The 21,426-nt window shown below is 35.8% G+C and overlaps 6 protein-coding genes across 7 annotated transcripts; 3 read left to right on the top strand and 3 right to left on the bottom strand.

The window, feature by feature from the left end:
• Positions 1-1,083: 1,083 nt before the first annotated feature.
• LOC116167783 (bifunctional peptidase and (3S)-lysyl hydroxylase Jmjd7-like) lies at positions 1,084-3,223 on the bottom strand. 2 transcript variants are annotated; one of them, XM_031483303.1, is made up of 5 exons: positions 3,089-3,223; positions 2,836-3,004; positions 2,020-2,172; positions 1,803-1,969; positions 1,084-1,596 (listed from the first exon to the last, which is right to left on the bottom strand). In XM_031483303.1, the coding sequence occupies exons 1-5, from the start codon at positions 3,147-3,149 to the stop codon at positions 1,103-1,105; spliced, it is 1,044 nt and encodes a 347-aa protein (XP_031339163.1). In that variant the 5' UTR covers positions 3,150-3,223; the 3' UTR covers positions 1,084-1,102. The 2 variants fall into 2 exon arrangements, with proteins under 2 accessions (XP_031339163.1, XP_031339164.1); XM_031483304.1 differs by lacking the exon at positions 3,089-3,223 and having other exon boundaries at positions 2,811-2,972.
• LOC116167784 (5-demethoxyubiquinone hydroxylase, mitochondrial-like) lies at positions 3,156-3,850 on the top strand. The gene has a single exon (XM_031483305.1). The coding sequence runs from the start codon at positions 3,180-3,182 to the stop codon at positions 3,759-3,761; it is 582 nt and encodes a 193-aa protein (XP_031339165.1). The 5' UTR covers positions 3,156-3,179; the 3' UTR covers positions 3,762-3,850.
• An 843-nt stretch (positions 3,851-4,693) lies between these two features.
• Positions 4,694-5,874, top strand: LOC116168981 (deubiquitinase OTUD6B-like). Its single transcript, XM_031485013.1, has one exon. The coding sequence runs from the start codon at positions 4,793-4,795 to the stop codon at positions 5,687-5,689; it is 897 nt and encodes a 298-aa protein (XP_031340873.1). The 5' UTR covers positions 4,694-4,792; the 3' UTR covers positions 5,690-5,874.
• Positions 5,866-6,987, bottom strand: LOC116167946 (angio-associated migratory cell protein-like). Its single transcript, XM_031483569.1, has one exon. It carries the CDS (start codon positions 6,985-6,987, stop codon positions 5,866-5,868), a length of 1,122 nt encoding a protein of 373 aa, XP_031339429.1.
• Positions 6,988-8,049: 1,062 nt separating this feature from the next.
• Positions 8,050-12,320, top strand: LOC116168618 (endoplasmic reticulum-Golgi intermediate compartment protein 3-like). Its single transcript, XM_031484546.1, has 6 exons — positions 8,050-8,244; positions 8,302-8,460; positions 8,510-8,658; positions 8,706-8,761; positions 8,807-9,165; positions 11,544-12,320. The coding sequence occupies exons 1-6, from the start codon at positions 8,154-8,156 to the stop codon at positions 11,876-11,878; spliced, it is 1,149 nt and encodes a 382-aa protein (XP_031340406.1). The 5' UTR covers positions 8,050-8,153; the 3' UTR covers positions 11,879-12,320.
• A 2,596-nt stretch (positions 12,321-14,916) lies between these two features.
• Positions 14,917-20,478, bottom strand: LOC116168979 (sodium/potassium/calcium exchanger 3-like). The gene is made up of 9 exons (XM_031485011.1): positions 20,283-20,478; positions 20,045-20,232; positions 19,794-19,992; positions 16,562-16,636; positions 16,195-16,427; positions 15,984-16,146; positions 15,835-15,936; positions 15,664-15,785; positions 14,917-15,618 (listed from the first exon to the last, which is right to left on the bottom strand). Exons 2-9 carry the CDS (start codon positions 20,222-20,224, stop codon positions 15,406-15,408), a joined length of 1,287 nt encoding a protein of 428 aa, XP_031340871.1. The 5' UTR covers positions 20,225-20,232; positions 20,283-20,478; the 3' UTR covers positions 14,917-15,405.
• Between the last annotated feature and the right edge of the window lie 948 nt (positions 20,479-21,426).

The following is a 21,426-nucleotide window of genomic DNA, read 5'->3' as shown; positions in this document are numbered from 1 at the left end:
TTTCCCGCAATTAGATAATAGTGATTTCTATTCACTTGGTCAGTAGTGGGGGCGAACTCATTGTAAATGAAAAAAACATTGCAATCACTTCAACTGATTTAACTTAGTTAAATCACCTGAAACAAATACAGCTATTGTGTCTAAGGATGTGATTTTCAAAACGGAAACGCAGTCGACAGCTCTTTGATTACTGTAGCAGTAAAATCCAGTAGTGAGTGTGACGTCACTAACTCAGAAGAAGGAGCATTATGCGGAGCACTCTGTAATTGGGCGAAAGCCTGTTGACGGCCCAGAACAAGAGAGGGACAATAAATAAAATAAATAAATAAATGATAGCTTATGAAGCTGAACCGTCTACGTACACCGAATCCATTGAAAGTTCTCAAGGCAAAAATTGGAAAGTGGCATATGATTTAGGAGGTAAATGCGCTCAATGAAAATCACACTTGGGATCTAATTTCTAGGCCGCGCTGATAAGACGATGATTGACTGTCATCAGTGGGTGTATAAGGTCAAGTACAATGGTGATGATTCAGTGGAGGGTTACAAGGCGCGTCTGGTTAGCCAAAGGCTATCTGCAACGTGAAGGGATTTTTTTCACTGAAACCTTCAACCCTACCGTAAGATGGGACTGCATTCTCTGTCGAGTGTGCGCGCGTGAAGGACAATAATTCAATTTTACGTCAAAAGTGCTTTCCTTTATGGAGAGTTGGACTTATGGACTACACCAAGCTTTTAGATGCTGAAATAAGACGTTCACCAGTTTTTTGAGTGAACTTTAGAACAACATTGACTTGGATGATGGCCTGGTAGTTAGCAGGGATGAAAAATACTTGCAAAAATATATTCCTGTTCTCAATGAAACTTTCCAGTAATGCAAAATTTTAGCTAGGATTGAAAATTCAAAGGATGGGTGATGGTTCAATTTGTATTTCCCAGGAAGACTACATTCATAGCGGTTCCAGTTTAATTAATGTTAAGCTAGCCCCCCCCCCCCCTCCATACGTGCTCTTGTTATACCTTTTCGGCATCCATTTGTGTGAAATGCAGACTGTATATTTAAGGAAGTTATAAGAAATAAAAAACTACACAGTATGTAGGTTTATGTAGATAAACATTCCAACATTTTATAATAGCAATACTTTAAATCAAAATCCATATCGTACCAATAATTTACAGCGATGCAACCATGGCTTTGTTGTACATGGTGAAACCACAAACTAGGCAAGTATAAACAATCCCCTTCATTTATTCTAACTTTATAAACGTTCGCATTTCTAAACTGTGGGTATAAGTCTGTGTCTGGTCTTGAAGGATCGATGGATACCCAATTTAACATTTCATATTTGGAATTTTCCAATTTGGTTTCTATTTCTTGACAACCTCTAATTTGTGGTTTTGGTATGAAATGGTCACAATCGCCGCCACCATTTCTTAATTTTGGTTCAATTTCGTAGTGGTCCGTACTAACATTTTTAAACGTCCCAACTGGATAATATTTGTAAGGTACGTGAGGCAAGTCTGTCGGTGGAATTAGTATAAAATCCTTATATCCACTAATTACACAGTAGATATTCTCATAGGGATCTTTGTGCACTGAAAAACCAAGTGTGAATAACCTGCTAGTGAAGTAAAAACTTTAGTTCTCAAATGTTATTATAATTCCAATTGCAAATCAAATATTTAAGATCCAAAATTGATGGTATCTATAGAAATTCACTCATACAGTGTTATAAAATAAGCCTTCAAAGGAAGGGGACTATAACTTTTTACTCTGATAGGAGCTGCATTTTGATACTCACTGCTTGTAACTGCTCTTTCATCTCCCATCCAGAAGTTCACGGCGTCTGGACTTTTAGCAAAAATGTCCTTGGCCCACTTTAATTCGATGTCTACATCATTAATTAGCTCTTTGAAGTCCTCCAAGAGATTTGAATTCTGCTTTTGAATGTAACATACAAAGTTTTTCCTGCAAAACGAATATTCTAGAATTCATACATCTGTGCACACTCATCTTACTTAGGGGCGGTCATATTGCTCAAGAACTCGGACATTCTCATTGTTCTTTCTTCGGGCATCGCGAAGAAATCGGTGTTATTTTCAGCAATCACACCATCCGCGTATCCATTGGGAGTTATCGCTACCGTTACATCCTTGTCTGGTATTTTTTGCCTGTAATATTTTAATTTGTTTAAATGTTTTATAAAAGCAAAATGTTTCTACACTGGCTCTGCTTTCTTTGTCTTTATAGAATGTTAGGATTATCTTATTATTATAAGATATCTTATAATTTGAGAAAAAATTTAAAAAAGAAACACTGCATAGTGATTGGGAGTACATTTAGTAATTTAGTCTGTAAACAAAAGCCTTGACTTGAGGTGGTAGACGGTCGATTTTAGCATACTCGGGGTAGGCCATAGTGGAACTCCCATCGGTTAAAATTTTGATCACTCTCGTTCAGTGGATTTAGAGCTAGCTCCCCTAATATATAAATACCTAATTAAAGCACTATATTGTAATAGGTAGGTATATACACAGAAAATGTTAATTTTTTACACAGATTAACTCTGAAAGGTTTGAAAGTAATTACACCTTGAATTACACTATAAGTACTCACGAAGAGGTACTAATACAAACCGCCCGTACTCTTAAACGAGCTATCTAGCTAAACCACAAAAACTTTTTCCTAGGAGCGAAACAGTACCTAGATGCCCTGTTTAAAAATCATTCAAGTGAAGTGCTACTTAATCGAAACAAATGTGCTGAAGAAAGTACTTAAACAGTGTTAGTTGAACAACACCAAGACTTACACACAAATCACAGACTTGCACTCACAAAAAATAATCGATATTCCACAGCTTCCTTGCTCTCCAATCTCTGCAAGCATTTTTTATCACTACCGGCATATTTTTTGCAACATATTTTCTGTAAATACTCCATGACCATTGCGGATTATTTGCCTCTATATCAACACAGGGTACTTTCGTATGAAAATGCAGCAACTCTAAAAACGCGCCATAAATAAACAAATTTTTAGGTTAGGTTTCCCATTGATTGAATGTAAGAAGAGAAAATTATGTGATTTTACCTTTAGTTTCTTCTTGAAGAACATTTAAGCAGTTTTTCAACGTTTTTTCGTAATAACACATTTGCGTTTTTACAGAGAAAATTGTCAATAAATGTTGAGCCAGTTGAGAACATCCACCCTAAAGGGTTGGCATAGGGTTATAAGAAATTGTTCTACAAATGCCGATTTGCACTCGATAGTACGTGTTGATCATGCAGGCGAATTGGGAGCTGATCGAATTTATGCGGGGCAAATGTTTGTGCTCGGACATACCGAAAAAGGTCCGTTGATACAGCATATGTGGGATCAAGAAAAGGCGCACCGTGCGAAGTTTGAGGAACTTATAGTGAAATATAGAGTACGTCCCACCGTCATGGTGCCCATATGGAACATTGCCGGGTTTGCTTTGGGAGCAGGTTCTGCACTTTTAGGGGATAAAGCTGCCATGGCGTGTACAGTTGCTGTCGAAACTGTCATCGTAGAGCATTACAATGATCAGTTAAGACAGCTTATGGAGGATCCAAATACGAATAAAGAAATTTTGGAAACTATAAGGCAGTTTAGGGACGAGGAACAGGAACATCACGATATTGGAATTGATCACGGTGCTGAACAAGCACCATTCTATAAAGCGTTTTCAGAATTGGTCAAAATGGGATGCAAAGCTGCCATAAGTATATCTAAAGTTATTTAATGTATTGCCATTTATATTTGTTAATTATTAAACCCTGTTTTGTCAGTAGGTATTTAATCAAATTTTGCAATAAAATTCTTAAAACAATCCTTTACTATGTACCTATTCCTTAGATACACTATACTTATACATAATGTAAATGTAACGGGCGATCAAAAAAGAATTGACGTCGAGTTCAAGTTAAATACGGCGATTTCCCATGCAAACAAAAATTCCAAAGGTGACTCCACAGCATCTCTTTTGATCGCATAGTATCTGTAGTATACATACTGTATAGTCTAAAGACAGGTTCTAAGGTGTTTTTTTCTCTGTACAAAAAGTAATGCCAAAGTAACTAAATATGATAAGGATTATCTAAGACAATAAAACTCCAGATCGAAAAACTAACATTTTCGCCTTGAAGAGACGGTCACGGGGGTGGCAAAAACTGTATAACCAAAAATGGATTACGGCATTCAACGCCGCGGTGCTGATCTCGACATTCAACTGTCAACTCTGAAACCCCGAACGAGGGGCGAATTACATATCTCGTGGGGGCGAGATTTTGCTAATAAAAACTCTTCGGTTTAGGATCTATGTGTGATATATGAGTTACGATTCACTAATTTTCACATATTTTGTCGTAACATTGAATTTGCCTTACAAAAGTAATTATTATCCATCTTGCTCTTAAGAGAAGGATTTTATTTCACCAAAGTTGAGTCACATTTTGTGTATTTCACCCTCATAGAATCTTGGTACCTACTTGCCTGACCCATTGTTCCCAAAACATGTTTTTAACCTATATAATGTTTCTGACAGCAATGCTCTCATGTATCTTGTAAAAAATTCGTTAGGAGATGCGTCTTTTACTGCACAGCGGCAACGGTGCCGAAATTCGTTATAACATGTGTCTCGATGACCGTAGAGCTTCTGCTTCTACACATATATATACTTCTCTTATATATATGCTTCTACAGGTCTTTAACCTAAAGAGTGTCCTTAAATTTCAATCCTTTTTTTAAACTAGTAACTTTTTTATTAATTAAATTATGGAGGTAGTCGAAGATGTAATTGAAAAATCACCTTTAAACGAAGAAGAATTGCTCAAAAAACATCGACAAGAACGAAAAGACCTACAAGCCCAGATACAATCTTTAAAAAAAGGTGTAGTTAAAGGCGATAAAAAGAAAAAAAAGGAAGTTACAGAAATGATATCGAAATTAGAACAAGAACTGGATGCAGAGCAAGCGCTGGAGTTGAACAACGTAGCTGCCAATGATACAGTTTCATCCGAGCTTTCATCAATTAATGAGGTAGTCAATGGAGATGTACCCACTAAGATCTCCAGAGCACAAAAAAGGAGAACGAAAAAAGAAACCGAAAACAAGGAGCGTGAGAAGAGAATAGCAGAGGAAGAAGTCAATCATCGGCAAGGGCCACGTGTCGTCGAGTTAAATACCATTAAAGAACTGCTACAAAATGAAGGACTGCAAATTTTTAATATACCCGCGGATGGTAATTGCTTGTATTGCGCCATTAATCACCAACTGGAGGTGACGGGCCGAGTCAGCTCGAATGTTTCGAAGCTACGTAAACTTACTGCTTCATTTATACGCGACAATAAAGAGGAGTTTCTTCCATTCATGTATAACGATGACGACGATGAACTTATAGGAGAAGACAAGTTTGAGAAGTATTGCAAAGATGTAGCTAATACTAAATTGTGGGGAGGACAGTTGGAACTTACTGCCCTGTCGAGCGTTTTAAAGTGCCCCATTAAAGTTATTCAAGCTTCGGGCCCTTTAACTATCCAAGCCGAACAGTACGAAGGTCCACCCTTAATTCTGACGTATCACAAGCATTTATATCGATTGGGGGAGCATTACAACTCGACCATTACTTCAGTAGACGATAATATGCAAGAAAGTGAAGATACTTTTGCCTAAAGCATGTCAATTTTTTTTTAAACATTTTTTTTTTAAATGGTTCTGTTTTGACCATTTTTTTAATTTATGTATGTATTAAAGAACTTGAAATTGATTAAGCCGATAGTATTTATTAAAAAATAATTACATATGTACACAAATGGTTACTTCCATTGAATTATCGCTAATAAAAATATTTAACTACTTTTTGTTTTAAAAATTTTAGCAGTTCCATCATCGGATGTACTAAGAAGATCAGTACAATCCTTCGTTAATGATAAACTTAAAATGTTTGCATTATGACCTGTTAAAACTTCAACTAAAGTACCAGATCGTGTATCACAAACATAAATACAACCATCTGTACAACCAACAAACATTTTATCATCGACTCCCCATTTAATTGTGGTTATAGAAGTATCAAACTTTGTTTCGTGTCTTAGATTATTTTTTTTATAGTCCCAAACGCACAGTTTGCCTGATATTGCACCAGTGGCTAGCAATCCTGACTCAGTGTTAAAAGCAACCACCTCCACTTCGGTTTCGTCAGCAGTAAGATACGACGCAGTTTGGGTACCATCTGCTACTTTAAACAGTTGTGCAGAAGGGGCCACGATACACAAGTTTGCATCATCCGTAATGTCTAGAGATGTAATTGCCAACAAAGGAATATTCGCAGTTAATTGCCATGACATTTCGCCACTTTTTAAATCCCACAAACGTAATTGGCCATCGCCATAACCGGCTAACAATCGTTTGCCATCTGCTAGTATTTTGCCACTATGTGTAGATGTCCCGTGTGATGGCAGCACCTTACAATTTCCCTGCGGAATTTGCCACACGTAGATATCTCCAGACTGACAGCCTGCTATAAGAACATTAGCCATGTGATGCCATAGTAGCCACTCCATGTCATCTCCTTCGTAGCACCAAACCAGTTTCTTATTATGAACATCCCAAACTTGTATTAATCCACTCATGTCACCAGTGGCGACAAATTGGTCATTAAAATTAAAACTAGCTTCAACTACTGAATCCTTATGCCCGGTGCATTCCAAAAGGACTTCGCCGGTTTCTGTGGACCAAACGTAACCCATGTCATCTTCACCACCGGTAACCGCTAATGTCCCGCTTCTGCTAAACGCTCCTGTAAAGACTGAGGTTGGATGCTTCGAAAACGTTAAGTGCGCTAAATCAATTGCTTGTGCATAATCCCCTTCATCCTGAGCATCCTCATTTAGATCAATATCATCAATTTCTTCGAGTTCATCTAAATAGACCACTTCTATGTCGTCAAAAGTTTCGTTAGGTTCTTCCATCGTATTAAATTCCAAATGATTTAAAATTAATTAAGACTATAAAATGAGTAAAAAATGAATTAATTGCTAATTAACCAAAAACAACGTGCTTGAGGAGGTTCATATCAAACAGTAGAGCTACTTTGTTACAGTCAAACTACTAAGTTGATAGTATTAGAACTACAACAGGTATTATGAACTATCTTGTATTTTGTAGTTTGATTTTACTAAACTGTGGCAAATACCTTATTATATTAAAGTATTTGACTGTAGCTACTGGTGTACTTCACCGCATAACAAAAACGTATATAATTAAAAGCATATTGTCGAATGAAACAACACCTGCACAAAATGGGCCTTTAAGTATACCTTCCTTCTGCGTGTAGGATACACATGTGGAGAGGAAGCAGTACTGCACTTCTGCCAATACTGTCGTTAGGCGTTAGAGGATTCTGGGGAGAACGAATAACATTCTGAACTTTTTCAAAGAAACAGACATCTCAAGGTCCATATAGTACAGAGACAAAATTAGGATACCACTTCAGTTTTAAATGAATTAAAAATAATAACACTTCATCGTATTTTATTGCAATGATATATACTTCTGGTACACCTACTGACCTACAGCTTATAGATATATAAGCAAATCCCATACGTAGGTTTTATTTTGCAATAATAAATATTAGGGAAGTTGTTACATTTGTATAGCTGTTAGCTGTGTACCCGAACCCGGACTTCATAGGTTTTTTAGGCGAGCCAAGAAAGGTTTTTTAGGCGAGCCAAGAAAGGTTCACCTAAAAAGGCCTGGCGACAGCCCTATAGGATAAGCCTATGGTTGGTTCGTTCTAGAGCTTTCGATAACTTTCATGTTCCTAATTTGTTTTTAATTGTTTGTGTTCTACAAATTTTATTTAATTAGTTAGATTACAAATATTAGAATAGAATAAACAATGATATTTGATATTAGTTAAAAGTGGGCATTTTACCTCAGAGTAAGAAATAAATCTTACTCTGAGGCATTTTACCTATTCATTTTCAAGGTCGTGTCTATTATTTATTTTGTTGTTCTTTGCTTTGCCACGATTCGCCACTGCCCTGCCACTTGTCTGCATTAGTGCATTTGCATACTTAACGTCGGTGTTGCCGGGTGTGCAGTGATTCGAAAATTTTTGTTATAATCGTCCAAAATGAATAAAATTGTTGGACATTTACGTTCCCTTGATGCATACCCTAAAACTACTGAAGATTTCAGCGTGAAAACCTTCCAGGGTGCAGCAAGTTTGTTTACATTTATTTAACCTTAAATCTTTGTGTTTTTACCACTTTTAATTGCAGTCACCTTTATATCTTTGGGAATTATGTCCATGCTATTTTGGATCGAATTGTTTGATTACTTATCACCAAACGTAACAGAGGAACTGTTCGTAGATACTTCACGGAATCCAAATATCCAAATTAATTTAGATATTATCGTGCCGACTATATCTTGCGATTGTTAGCTACTTCCTCTACTTTAATTCCATTTAAGACACTGCACTTTCAGTTTTATCACTTGACGCAATGGATTCCTCTGGCGAACAACACCTACAAATTGATCACAATATTTACAAACGTCGTTTAGATTTAGACGGTAAGCCCATTGAGGAACCTAAAAGAGAAGATATCACTATACCAACTAAAAAACCTAATGAGGTAGGGGTCGTGTCATTATTGGTAATTATTACTACTGATTACTTTAGGCGGAAAACTCGACAGAATGTGGAAGTTGCTACGGAGCCGCACTTGATCCGAAAAGGTAGTTTGGTGCAATGTAAACATTGGTTTTGGAATTATTTTGTAGATGTTGCAACACTTGCGAAGATGTACGTGAAGCATACAGAGAAAGACGGTGGGCCTTTCCTGATAATCCCGAAAATATCAGTCAGTGCAAGGATGAGCATTTTAATGAGAAGCTTAACACGGCTTTCTCGCAAGGCTGCCAGATTTACGGATCACTTGTTGTCAATCGAGTTAGTGGTAGTTTTCATATAGCTCCAGGTCGAAGTTTTAGCGTAAATCATGTACACGTACATGACGTGCAACCGTTTTCTTCTACGTCCTTTAATACGTCCCACCGAATACGGCACATTACATTTGGTACAAATATTGACAGCAAATCGCACAATCCACTAAAAAATACAGTAGCAATCGCCGCACAAGGTACGAAATCTTTATTTACTAACGTTCTACATTCCTACAGTTTACAAATAGTAACTAAATTTATCTTAAGTAAAAAATTTACACCTCCCTAATTAAAAATGCAGGTATGTTTAGCATCGCAAACCAGATCCGATTGCTAGAAAGGTTCCAAACGATCCACCTCCTTGTAACATAACCTTTCCCACTGTATTGACAAGTTCCCTTCCTCGTAAACCGCCCCTAAGGAGTGAAATGGTAAAACTTAATACTAGAGCTTCCTATCGTTACCTTAAGGCAGAAAATCCGCCAAATATTGCTCCACTTGCCATACCCACACAGCATCCCAACATGAAGCCCATTTTCATTCTATCGAAACATGAGGGGCCCTGTTGATAAACTCCACCGGGTACAGCGGGCATTGTGCTAAAAATATTTATAACCTCAAATTTTCTGTGGAATTTGAAAATATGTCGTTTTTTTAGTAATAATTTTGAAAACTGGTTAATTCTACTGTAATTTGTTAAAAAATTGGGATTTTAACTTTTGTCAAAATGACGTAATTTACCTTTTTTAATTTTTTTGTTGCCCTTTTGATTAGTGTGGTCAGATTTCATACAGGTGCAATATTTATACAGGGATCACAATTATCTGCGATGTATACAGGGTGCTTATAATGAATATGCGCAATAGGCATTTTTTTGCTGGCCACAGTTTTAAAGTTGTGCTTTATTAGAAGTTAAACAGGTACCACACAATAGTGGTTAGAGTATTACCATTGTTTATTCTTAGTAGTTAAACCACCGACCGTTAGTACGTTGGGTAAAGTCCAGAGAGCATGTTGGGTAAATTGTCGCTTTAAATAATTCTTGTATTAGTTCCAAACAATAGGGCAATAGGGTTACAATTTACTGACGACAGATGGCGTAATCGTTGCATTCATATTGTGGTATGTGATAACGGAGCGTATCACATTACTATCGCATCAGCACAAAAGACGTATTTATGCATCCACGCTGAAGAATGTACCATGCTGTCCGATCGAGTAATTTTTAAAGTAAAAAATCTATAATTGGTTCAATATTGAACATTTTACTAGTGTAACTTTGTACTACAATAGATAGGTACTGCTTCTACAAATGCAGAATGCTGAATTTTGTCCGCAAAAGAAATAGTATGTATTACAAGCACAATATTATTTATTAGAACAATGGGCTTTTGTGTTATGTGTTTGTCTACGGCCTTGTGTTGGCGTAATCTGTGACTGTTCTTTCTCGCCTTTAAAATTTAAATTAATATTCCCAAACAGTTTCTAAAAAATGTTTTGAAGTGCCATATTTTTTTATAGGGAATCAGTCTACTTTTTCCTTAAGAAATTTTACAATTCGTTTATCGGCTAATATAAATTTAAAGTGTTTAAAACATAATCGGAGTACTATGAAATATGTAGTTTTAGTATGAAAAAAATTCTTAGACTTTATGGATTCGCAATTATATAAAAGAGCACTCACTGATCTCGAACGGTTTAAGAATTTTAGAATGGAGCCTTGCATCTCCAAATATTTAGAGAAAAATTGACGTATGTCAAAAACCATGACAGATAGGTACGCAAATCTTAAATACGTTGAATTCGAAATAAAATGGCGTATTTACCATTAAACATTCCATCCCTCATAACAGTGCATAATATTCGCTGAACATAGGTAATTTAAATTCTCATAGACCCCTGTAGGATATATCATTGCCAGTTGCATATCCCTTTAAATGTAATTTGATCTATGTAAATAAGTAAAGGTGAGTGGGTCATTGCAGAGATTCTTTAAATTAGAGAATACGCAAATCAATTGAATAATCAGATAGTACCACAATTCGACAGGATGTGGCAGCACTTATTAGTAACTTCGGTGGAACAACTATAAATCAATAAACAAAGGTATTCCTTGACCAGGTGTCGTCCACAGAAAATTTATTGTATGGTATTGTTTAAATATTTATAGTTGAACAGAGTCATCATTATAAAAAAACACTTATCGATACTTTCATTTTGATAGAAGTTGCACTTTGAACATGCATGATGCAGTGCACTCTATTAATACGAAACAAAAGCATATCTTTTCACCTTAAGGGTCGTGTCTAAGTATGTTTAATTGAACAAGGACAGAGTATAAAATATTCCTGCAGTTAAGTAAAGGCTTAGTTTAGACTGTACAGCTTGTAATGGGTATTTACAAAGTAATACTTTAACTTTCAACACTGGTCCATTTCGTGAATTGCTTTGAACTGTGAACACTAACCCCAATTGGTAGGTAAGTACATAAGGAATTAAATTCGGTTATAACTTGTAGGGTTGTTTTGCAACATATTAACTTGCGTAAGCTAATTCGCATTTCATTTTTTCTTAGGTGCTACAATGTTTCAATATCACATTAAGTTGGTTCCGACGATGTATGTGAAACTAGATGGCTCAGTTATAACTTCCAGTCAATATTCTGTCACGAAGCACCAGAAAGTGGTCTCGATTATAAGCGGCGAATCGGGAATGCCGGGCGCGTTCTTTCAATATGAACTATCGCCTTTGATGGTGAAGCGTACGGAGCGAAGAAAATCGTTTGGACATTTTGCTACCAATGTTTGTGCAATTATAGGAGGAGTTTTTACTGTTGCCGGCCTTATTGACTCCATGCTGTATAATTCTGTAAAGTTTGTGCAAAAAATTGAAATTGGGAAAGCCCAATGATACTGGCGGATTTTAAAATTTATTTACATAATTGTGCACAAATACTATCTTCAGTTGGTTTAAAAATTCTGTGATTTAGATTACCTACTTGTAGTTTGCAAGGGACTTGTAATCATTGTGTTATTTATTTGTAATATGTATATATAGTCAAGGTGGTGGATCTATACTGTAAGCATAATAGCACACAAGGTGTTAAATAAATAACGCGCGTGGTTTAAATAGAGCTCCCTTTCGCATAGTATTTCTTGTTTAATGCCGTTTTTTTTAACGTCACTGTTCTTGCTATGGGGAATTTCAAATTTTTAGGCAACTTTAATTAGTTCACTTTAGACTAAGGAAATCTATACCGGGTGGTGCACAGTAAGTACGAACATAGGGATTTAACATGGGAAATTAGTTTTATGCAATATCCTGCTCTCCTGTACATTTTGCAGAAAAAACTGTAAAGTTTAAGTTGTTCAGAATTAAAAGGTGCATACAATAGTATATTGAAAGACAAGTGTTACAATGCGACCTATTGTAATACGACTATCTTGTGGCACGAGTGGCGACGCGAAGCGTAGCCACGAGTGTTCGCAAGATAGGAGTATTACAATAAAGCATTGTAACACGCGTTTTTCATACTATTTTTTCTATTTCGGTGCTTTAATTTATTTAAAAAAATCATTATCAGAAACTAGAGGGAACATTAGAACTAACATGTTTTATGTTGGGAACACTTTTTATGCCGTTAAGTTTTAGGTTGGCAGCGTAGTAAAGACTGACATTTTGAAGTTCAAACATGGAAGTACCCAACGAAGTACCTACTTGTACTAACTAGTAACTGCCAACTTAAGAGATGAGTTACCAAAAAAAACGACTATAATCACTGTCTTTGTACATTGTACAAAATCATCATTGTGACACCGAAATAGAAAAAATTGTTTTTACATGTTTTATTAAGCTTTTGGTATACCCGCGAATTTAAAAATAAATTTCAACATTTCTGTTATTAGTAGCAATAGCCATGACTTTTGTTGTTTTATGAATTGCTACTATAGCACGTTTGCACCCCCAGATGCAGTATGGGGTCTTATGGACTAATTGCCTCTCTTACTCGTTTGCGTCATTCTTCGATAATAGTATCCTCGTTCCTCACCGCAATGATGTCAAATTGACATATGATTATAGTGAAGTATTAAAACAAAACATAATCTCCTTGTGCTGACATTGGAGGTGCGAACCCGCTTTGCGGATATACCAAAAGCTTAAAAACATGTAAAAACAGTTTTGTATGCACCTTTTAATTCTGAACAACTTTAAACTCCACAATTTTTTTCTGTAAAATGTACAGAAGGGCAGGATATTGCATAAAACTAATTTCCCATGTTAAATCCCTATGTTCCTACTTACCATGCACCATCCGGTATGAAAGCTAAAAGTATGGAAATATTAAACAAGTTTAACTGATTATTATTAGAGGCAACCTGATATTCAAATAGAGTATAATTTGCATTTATAACTTAATTCAGTTAATGATACTATGATAAGTAGTGCATTAAAATTTGAGTTTAAGTTCACCTTAAGCACCATTCCAAAAGTGTGGGTTTATTTTACACCTTTTATGTTTTTGTTTTTTACTTTTAAGCATAATCATTACTATATTTTTTAATTAAATAAGCCAAGTCAGTCTAGTTTTATGTAAATGTGATACTTTGATCTGCCACCTGAATGTTTAAAAGAACTGAAGGTACTAACCGCAAAATCTGAATAAATGTGTTAATAAATTTTGCTAGCTTGCCGTTTTTGAATACATAATATTGTATTGATTGTGTGTATAAGTTCTAGCAATCAGTTTGAAACATGTTTTTGTATTAGGCAATATTTTCGGGTGTAATTAAATTTTTACTTTTATTAGTAGGTATTCAACTCATTGTAAAATGTAGATCTTTATAATGTTTGTATCTATACTTTGTGACTGCCTTTTTTACCTGCGTTTTTGAAATGTATCTTGACCCGCTCTTGGATCTTCTCCACAATGGTTTTAATTATTGGCGATAATGAATATTATAGTTGCGTTCTGAAAGCGTTCCATTTGTGAACTCATGTTTTTTGAAGAAATAAACTGAATAAGTATTTTATTCAACTGTGTATGAGGATTTCTTTATTGCATATATACCTACATTAAATCATTATCAGGAGTTCAAGGGATAGACCATTTTTAGATTTTTTAATATTGTCATAGTAGGAGAGACACTTTTGAGTACCTGCAAACACAGTGCTTGAGCCACTTGGAACAAGGATATTTTGAGAATGTATACAAGCCCCTTCTCACTGCAAGTACTGTGCCTCAAGGATATTATATGCGATCAAGCTCCAACCAGTTGAGTTGAGTCGAATGTATTACGTTCTTGATTTGTGTTGCGTTTAAAAAGTAAGAGAATGTTCGCACCCAGATTAGAGCTCAATTTAGGAGCGGAGGGATCAGATATTTACCCACAGTGTTTGCGGTTTTGTGTGTGGTGGTTTGTGTATTGATTGTTTTAAGTTGGTAACTGAAACTGAAAGAGTTAGTTTAAACTTTATCTACATATCATACTGATATCCCTAAATTGAGCAGCGTTTATTCCCAGTTCAGTCGACATTTTGCATATTAATAAAATAACAGAAATCTTCTATACATTGAGAAATATTGCAAATTTCAATGTGCTTCCAGGTTTCAAAATATTTGAAAGCACTTTAAAAGGTACCTTTGGAGTAAGTGCTTGAGAGCCTTGCTGCAAATGATGCAAATATACATTTTATCTGAGACCAGACGCAAGCAACTCCCTGTCTCGTAGTTTTAGTAAAGGTATGGGTTCCTAGTTTGTTTGTTTGTTATATAATATAATAACCAAACTAACTAGGAATTAGCAGTTATAATTTACTAAGGACTCTGTTCTATTTTTTTAGTTGTTATAATTCTCAGTTGTAATTTAAACCATGGTTTAACGCCAACAACATTTTTTTCGACACATCTTCGTTCTGACATCTTTTGATGCATAAACTACTATTAATCATCTATTTAAACTTCGCCATAAGTTTTATTTGTATACTTTTTTTCTTAAATATAATCATAATGAATTAAATCTACAGTATTCCTACATTATAATGTCATAGGAAATGGTAACAATATTAAATAACATAATTCTAAGTATGTACACAATATTTCTTATAGGTTTCATCTTTTCGCTTCGGTGGTTTACTCCATTTCACGAACGTAGCTTCAGTTTGTCTTTAAATAATAATGGATTTGTCTAGCAACCGATAATTAAGTTATGGCGCTCTGCTATATGAGTATTTTCTTTTCTATACGATAGAATGTTATTGTAGGTAACATAGTTGATAGAAACTTGGTGCATAATTTACAAATTACTACTTATAAATCTATAATAGTACAAAACAGATACCCTAGCCGATTCAAACGTTTTCATTCATGTTGAATCTATACGTTTATGTATAAATCACAAACTAAATTTTGTGTAAAAATTTAAAAAAAGTGTATAAGTTCATCGTCCACATGTTGGCAAATTAACTCTAAAGAATACATTTAATTCTATCAAACTAGCTAATATTAAAAACGCCGCATACATCAATAAGCAAGCTCGTCCGACTCTCTTGTCTAATTTGAATTTATTCAAAGAAAATGCGATATACAGCATCAATAATGTCGAGAGTAACGATATTGCGCTGTACTCAATGCCCGCAGAGTTAATGCCAACCTAAAAGTATACGTAAAAATTAGTCATTTGACGCGAAATACTCACCCAAAGCTTTCCTGGTATGGTTGGCATGAAAGTTGCTTTTATGAACCAGGGTAATCCTAAGCAAAGTAGTATATCAAAAGTATTCGATCCGATCGAATTACTGATACCCATTGATCCATGACCTACAAAATATTATACCAATCATCTTTATGAAGAAGATGACTAACTCACCCTGTTTAGCTACAATCACACTGGAAACTGCTTCGGGTACACTTGTACCAGCCGCCAAAAATGTTATACCCATCACGGAATCTGGAATTTTCAGTGTATCCCCTAAAATGGGTGTGTAATTGAGGCATGTACTTGTAACGCATATTTACCGATTATCGTAATCATCCAAGCTACCACATATGATAAGGAACCTATCCATATGATGCACATCATAAAAGTTAAAGGAAACCATTTTTTGAAGCGAGGTTTTTCACAGTCCGGTATTGTGAATAAAAACACAAAGTAAATCGGCCATGTAATGATCCACGTGAACTAAAATTACAAATTCTAAAGTTAGTTTTTGATAGAGCGTCTTGGTACCTTTGTAAATTTCCCTTGTTTCGACGGCCACTTCCAAAGAGAATGCTGATTGCTGGTGTCGTGACTTTCCTCGACGTTAGGCAGCTCGCTGCTTTTAATGGTGCCGTTTAACTGCGCGACGGCACCCGGACCGATTTGCGTGCAATTGCCCGACTCGTCCGAGTTAACGTGTGTCCCATCACACACCTGTTTTTCTTTTTCTATTTTGAGAGGTATTTGCGCCTCTGCCGCCTCTGGTGATAAATTTAAGTAAGTGTTTATCAAGATATGTGCGATTAAAATTAGATCAATCAATGTATAATTCGTTACTGGCGTTTTGTTGTTAATTTCAACTTTTTTGTGTTGTGAGTGGAAGGAATAAACTTACCTAAAGAGTGTGCACGTGATTTTGAAATGGAAGACTGATAGGATTGCCGCCGTTTTTGTGCACTTCTGAGTCCACCTAGGAAAAGAGGTGTCGTGAATGTATAAGTCCTATTCTACATTAAAAAGGAATAATAACAAAAAGTGTCGAGCGAATTATTCTGTAGATACCTAATAGGTGCTCATTATGGCAACTATTGTTAATGACACTCTTTTAGAAAGAGAAACTATAGACGGATTTCAGCAGCAGAGGTAACGTTTCGAGTAGGTACGAAGGGGGTACAAAATAATTGTTCACGTATTTCTACCATGTGTTTTGATATTGCCAAAGAAAAAAATTACAAACTAAACGACAGAAAAATATAGTAGATACAAACTGGTTAAATAACGGACGATCAAAAATGAGTTGCTGTCGAGTCGCCTTTGGAAGTTCAAGTTAAGTACGATTTCCCATGTAAACAAAAATTCCAAAGGTGACTCGACAGCAACTCATTTTTGATCGCATTGTATATGTAAATTAAATGTACCTATAATCCAGATTAATTGAAAAAGTTGAGGGTATCAAGAGATGCCTGCGTGATGAATATATTACCCTAGGCAAGGTCAGCATTCTGTGGTAATTGCAGCTTCTTTTCGAAATAATGAACACTCCTACAGTATTAACAATGGAAAAAAATACTACTCTTCCCCAATTAAATGGGCTTCCGTTCATATTTGTACAAACATATCAACCCAGATCTTTGACCTGGCGAAGAATATGATCATTCTTCGCGAGGCCAAAGATCTGGGTTGATATGTTTGTACACACGATGTTAATTGAAGTTTATAAATAAATGCGCGGTGATTCGGAAAGCGTACTACAAGCCCATTTTACCCGGTTATCTTAATGCTATTAATTCCGCACTTTACCTATGCTTACGTTCACCAGACGAAGCGCTTCATGAGCGCTACCTAGCTAAAGGCGTAAATACTCTAGCAAGATTTCTCGCGCGATTTACTATCGAGGTGTACCACTTCGACAGTGCTATCAGACAGACAGTATTCCCACCTTTAGGTAGTGATACTGATTGCAGCAAACTTCTTACGCTCTTTTTTCTCACTTGTCGAAAGGATTGTTTCACGGCAATTCAGAATTCTTTAAATTATAAACATGGTCGTCATCGAACTTGGAGGCAGGCTTGGTAATGCGATTTAGATAATAAATCGGAACGCTTCACCTGGTTGTCTATATCGAAATGTGCATTATGAGCAAATAACCTCCCTTTATATTTTCGAAATTGTACGGCAGTCGTGGGGTTGAGGGTAAACTGTTTACTACTGCAAGCAGGTCCACGACAGGCATGACTATGTCACTTGTCAGGCAAGCTCATGGCGGCAGGTTGTCCCCCAACCGTTAGAAGCATCCCACCAACGACGTTGCTTGGCAATTTTTGAGCAGCGATACCCTGGAGATTCAATGTAGTTGATGCGGAAAGATATCCGGCTTCTGTGTCTCCAGGCCGTTTGTCTTCTGTTTCTTATCAACATGTGTTGACTCCATGGGATCGGCAGAGGCGTTCTGATAGGCTTCAGAACTTGAGTCTGCGGACTATGACAATTGTTGCCTGCGACGTTGTTCCTCTTCTTCGAGGATTCTTGCTTCTTCCAGTTTAAGTCATAACAAAACTGACGCGTAAAATCAGTGAAATTAAGAATTGTTTAAACATGTGGTTGGTTTGTTGTACTTTTATAATGATTTTTTCTTTAAACATGATTGAAATTCCCGCGTTGAATATGAATGTAAATTTCCAGTAAAATGTAGCCCTAGATTCCCTGGCTGAGTAAAACTAAGTTCATACGCTACGCATGGCCAAATTAATAAGGTGCAATTCATTCATTCATTGCACCCACAATTTTTGTCTTCAAAATTTTACATAATTTGTTAAACTCTTCGGAATTACTTCAAGAAATTAAGCTTAAGGTTTATTTGTTAAGCTAAGAAAAAATAATACTATTTTTGCAGTTAGCAACACAACTTCCCCACTTATTGAGATCTTGATCACTTTAAACAAGTTCTCTTTAGTAAATGATATCGACTTTTTTCACGATCCCCTAAATGTAATAATAAATCAAATTAGATCTGAAGCCATAATGGGCCTACTGTATGTTCAGAGCCCCTGTGCCATGTACCTAATTGGAATTTTTTATTCTGCATGGTGTCTGGTTAAACAAATTAACAGAAAAGTGGCAAGCAATTAATGTTTAATATTGGGTGCACGCAATCGATAATTCTTTTCAAATCAAAACACCCAAACAATAATTATGACACCTTGGTAACTTAACTTGTGGCGCCAACAATGATGTTAAAACACATGGCACAACTACGTCAATTGTTTCAAATTTTGCGAACAATTTGAAATTGCGTGATGGATGAGTTAACAATCACAAGCACGTTAAAACTATTAGAAATGCGTCTATTGATGTTCTTAAAATGTTGCTCATATCATATCTACCAGCCTAAAATTGTAGGTAATGCGCGGTATTTGAAAATTGGGCAAGGTAGATTCTCTAAACTCTATAAATCAAATGCTGTAGTCATAGTTTTGAGAAGAATTTATTAAGAGTTTTTAGTCCAGAAAAAAGTAGTGACGAATTTTTAGTTTCGTGATATTTGTGTGAGAAAGAGATTACAAAGTTCTACTTCTACCACTGTCTCTATGACGTGTGTGAATAAGTTGTTGCATCAGGAAGTTCATTAGAAAAAAGCGTTTATTTGGTAATGTTGTATATATAACATGCCGACCCATGTGGCGCAGTTCAGTTGAAGCTGGATTGTGGTACTAAGGGTCCCTGGTTCGAATCCGGGTTCGGCAATGGATATTTGTAAACTGTATAGTAGATTGGGTTGGTAGAGCAGCCTTGGCTGAAACCCCGCCCACCCAAAAATAAAGGCAAAAATAATAATTTAAAAATAAATAAATATAAAAAAATTACGATATCAGGAAATCGATTATTTAAATGGAGAGGTTAATTTCCTGAAATTCTGCATAGTTGTACTGTTTAATCCATTAGGAACCAAAGTTCCAAAAAGAGAATTGTATTGATAAGACTGAATAAAATTATGAAAATTTGTAATACAGTGTTACCACGTTTCTCAGGAATAGGTACAATAAGAGATGCCTTTAGTTCTAGTACATACGGTACATCAACGAAGAGGCGGCTTCAGATAATATGAAAAAAAAACATTCAAGTCTTACCACGAGCGCACCGTTGAATTGACTTGTCGAAATACATAATGAGGATGTACACTATGTAGAGAAGAACTAGCGACAGTGCTTCATACCATTCCACGCGCTCGTCGTGGATTATGCAGATTAAAATTGAAACTGTAATGCCGTAAGCCAAACAATCTCTGGTTAAAGGCCACCAATCCAACGGCACAACTTGAACACCTGACTAAAAACTCATTGCCATTATACATTCTAAGAATTACAAATGTGATAATTACCATTCCAGCTCCTAATCCACAGCAAGCCGCCACGGCTAAAATATTAAATACTGCTGACCCAACTATCGTTCCGACACCAATATCACCTTCTGTAATGAACGTTCCAATAACGTTCACGAAAAGTTCAGGTGCAGAAGTTGCTGCTGCCATAAACGTTGCACCGGCAACGTCGTTTGACATATTTAAAGCTGCAAATAATAACAAAACTTGTAGAGAGGTACTGAAGAAAATACATTACCTTGACATATTTTTTCTACAGCAGGTACGAAGTATTTGTCGCATACAACCGCAAGGGCTACAAATAGATATAAGGATATGATTATGTGTAGTACTACTGCGCCATCCTGTCTTTGTTCCTCAGTAAATATATCCTTTGGAAAATCATCAATCGCCGGTGGAGTGCAATTTAGTCCTGCAAGTAAATAATGGAATTTAGTTTTTTGCTAAATGTAATATAACAAAATAAAGAATAACCGAAAAGTGCGCGACTGGCTACAGCGCTAATAAAATTGTTGTACTCCGTGGACTAAATCCACATGTTTTGTCATTCATTTAAGGGACTAAAGCATGATATAATTGTATCATAGGACTAAAGAAGTATCGCTTTTTCTCGCGGAGGGAGAAAAACGCGACGCGGGACAAAAAGTGACAGTACACACTGAATTGTCAAACATAATTTAATGATTAATGGTTACCTACCTTTATATGTACATTTTTATTCTTGCACCATATTTTACACTTATTATACCGTTATCCATATATCTTTTTGAATTTGGGAGGCAGTAGGTTTCCTTATAGCTTTTTCTTCAAAGTTTTACACGATATTTCTACGCCGTAGTATTAAACTAGAATCCTTACTTGTTGCCCTCAACAACAATATGCACCCTCGGGATTCAAACACACACTTTAGTCCCTTGGTATATAATATACTATTCTCTCTGTCTTATCTTCATCTTCATCGGTTTAACGTCAAAAAGTATTGAGCTGATTAAAAATCAGAAAATTTGTTAGGACTATTGGATTAATTTTAACTGGCTTGAGTTTAAGCTAATTTAGTGAGTACTATCGTATTGTTCACCAATCCCATTTTTATACATATATATCACGAGGTCATAATACTTTATACAATGCTTATCCACATTATATTTCACAAATAAATGCCTATAATGGTATTTTAAATCAATTACAATTACATAATTAGTGCAGGTAATGAGTGTTGTGTAACGGTTTTATCTCTTTGCTACTCTACGTACGTTTCATGCTCAACGTAACGGTCTGTCCCCAAAGATTATTATGTAGGTACCTATAGGTACCTATACGCACTTTAATCTAATTCCGTACAAACCAATTCGCTTTTTCCAATCCAAATCGAAAAGCAAAAT

This window comes from Photinus pyralis, unplaced genomic scaffold (genome assembly GCF_008802855.1).
Source record: "Photinus pyralis isolate 1611_PpyrPB1 unplaced genomic scaffold, Ppyr1.3 Ppyr1.4_LG4, whole genome shotgun sequence".
In the NCBI taxonomy this organism is placed as follows: Eukaryota; Metazoa; Arthropoda; class Insecta; order Coleoptera; family Lampyridae; genus Photinus; species Photinus pyralis.
The sequence above is the reverse complement of the archived record's forward strand: the minus strand, read 5'-3'. Positions and strand labels throughout refer to the sequence as shown.

What these genes read in the sequence shown, in the direction of transcription:
- LOC116168981 (XM_031485013.1), top strand. Translation starts at nt 4,793, where the DNA reads ATGGAGGTAGTCGAAGATGTAATTGAAAAATCACCTTTAAACGAAGAA.
- LOC116167784 (XM_031483305.1), top strand. Translation starts at nt 3,180, where the DNA reads ATGTTGAGCCAGTTGAGAACATCCACCCTAAAGGGTTGGCATAGGGTT.
- LOC116168979 (XM_031485011.1), bottom strand. Translation starts at nt 20,224, where the DNA reads ATGTCAAACGACGTTGCCGGTGCAACGTTTATGGCAGCAGCAACTTCT. An exon ending in AACAAGGGAAATTTACAAAG is followed by an intron (nt 16,147 to 16,194) that starts GTACCAAGACGC and finishes TTGTAATTTTAG; the next exon opens with TTCACGTGGATCATTACATG. An exon ending in CCATACCAGGAAAGCTTTGG is followed by an intron (nt 15,619 to 15,663) that starts GTGAGTATTTCG and finishes GTATACTTTTAG; the next exon opens with GTTGGCATTAACTCTGCGGG.
- LOC116167946 (XM_031483569.1), bottom strand. Translation starts at nt 6,987, where the DNA reads ATGGAAGAACCTAACGAAACTTTTGACGACATAGAAGTGGTCTATTTA.
- LOC116168618 (XM_031484546.1), top strand. Translation starts at nt 8,154, where the DNA reads ATGAATAAAATTGTTGGACATTTACGTTCCCTTGATGCATACCCTAAA. An exon ending in AACCTTCCAGGGTGCAGCAA is followed by an intron (nt 8,245 to 8,301) that starts GTTTGTTTACAT and finishes TTTTAATTGCAG; the next exon opens with TCACCTTTATATCTTTGGGA. An exon ending in GCCGCACTTGATCCGAAAAG is followed by an intron (nt 8,762 to 8,806) that starts GTAGTTTGGTGC and finishes ATTATTTTGTAG; the next exon opens with ATGTTGCAACACTTGCGAAG.
- LOC116167783 (XM_031483303.1), bottom strand. Translation starts at nt 3,149, where the DNA reads ATGTGTTATTACGAAAAAACGTTGAAAAACTGCTTAAATGTTCTTCAA. An exon ending in TCTTCAAGAAGAAACTAAAG is followed by an intron (nt 3,005 to 3,088) that starts GTAAAATCACAT and finishes GCGCGTTTTTAG; the next exon opens with AGTTGCTGCATTTTCATACG. An exon ending in TGGAATATCGATTATTTTTT is followed by an intron (nt 2,173 to 2,835) that starts GTGAGTGCAAGT and finishes AAAATATTACAG; the next exon opens with GCAAAAAATACCAGACAAGG.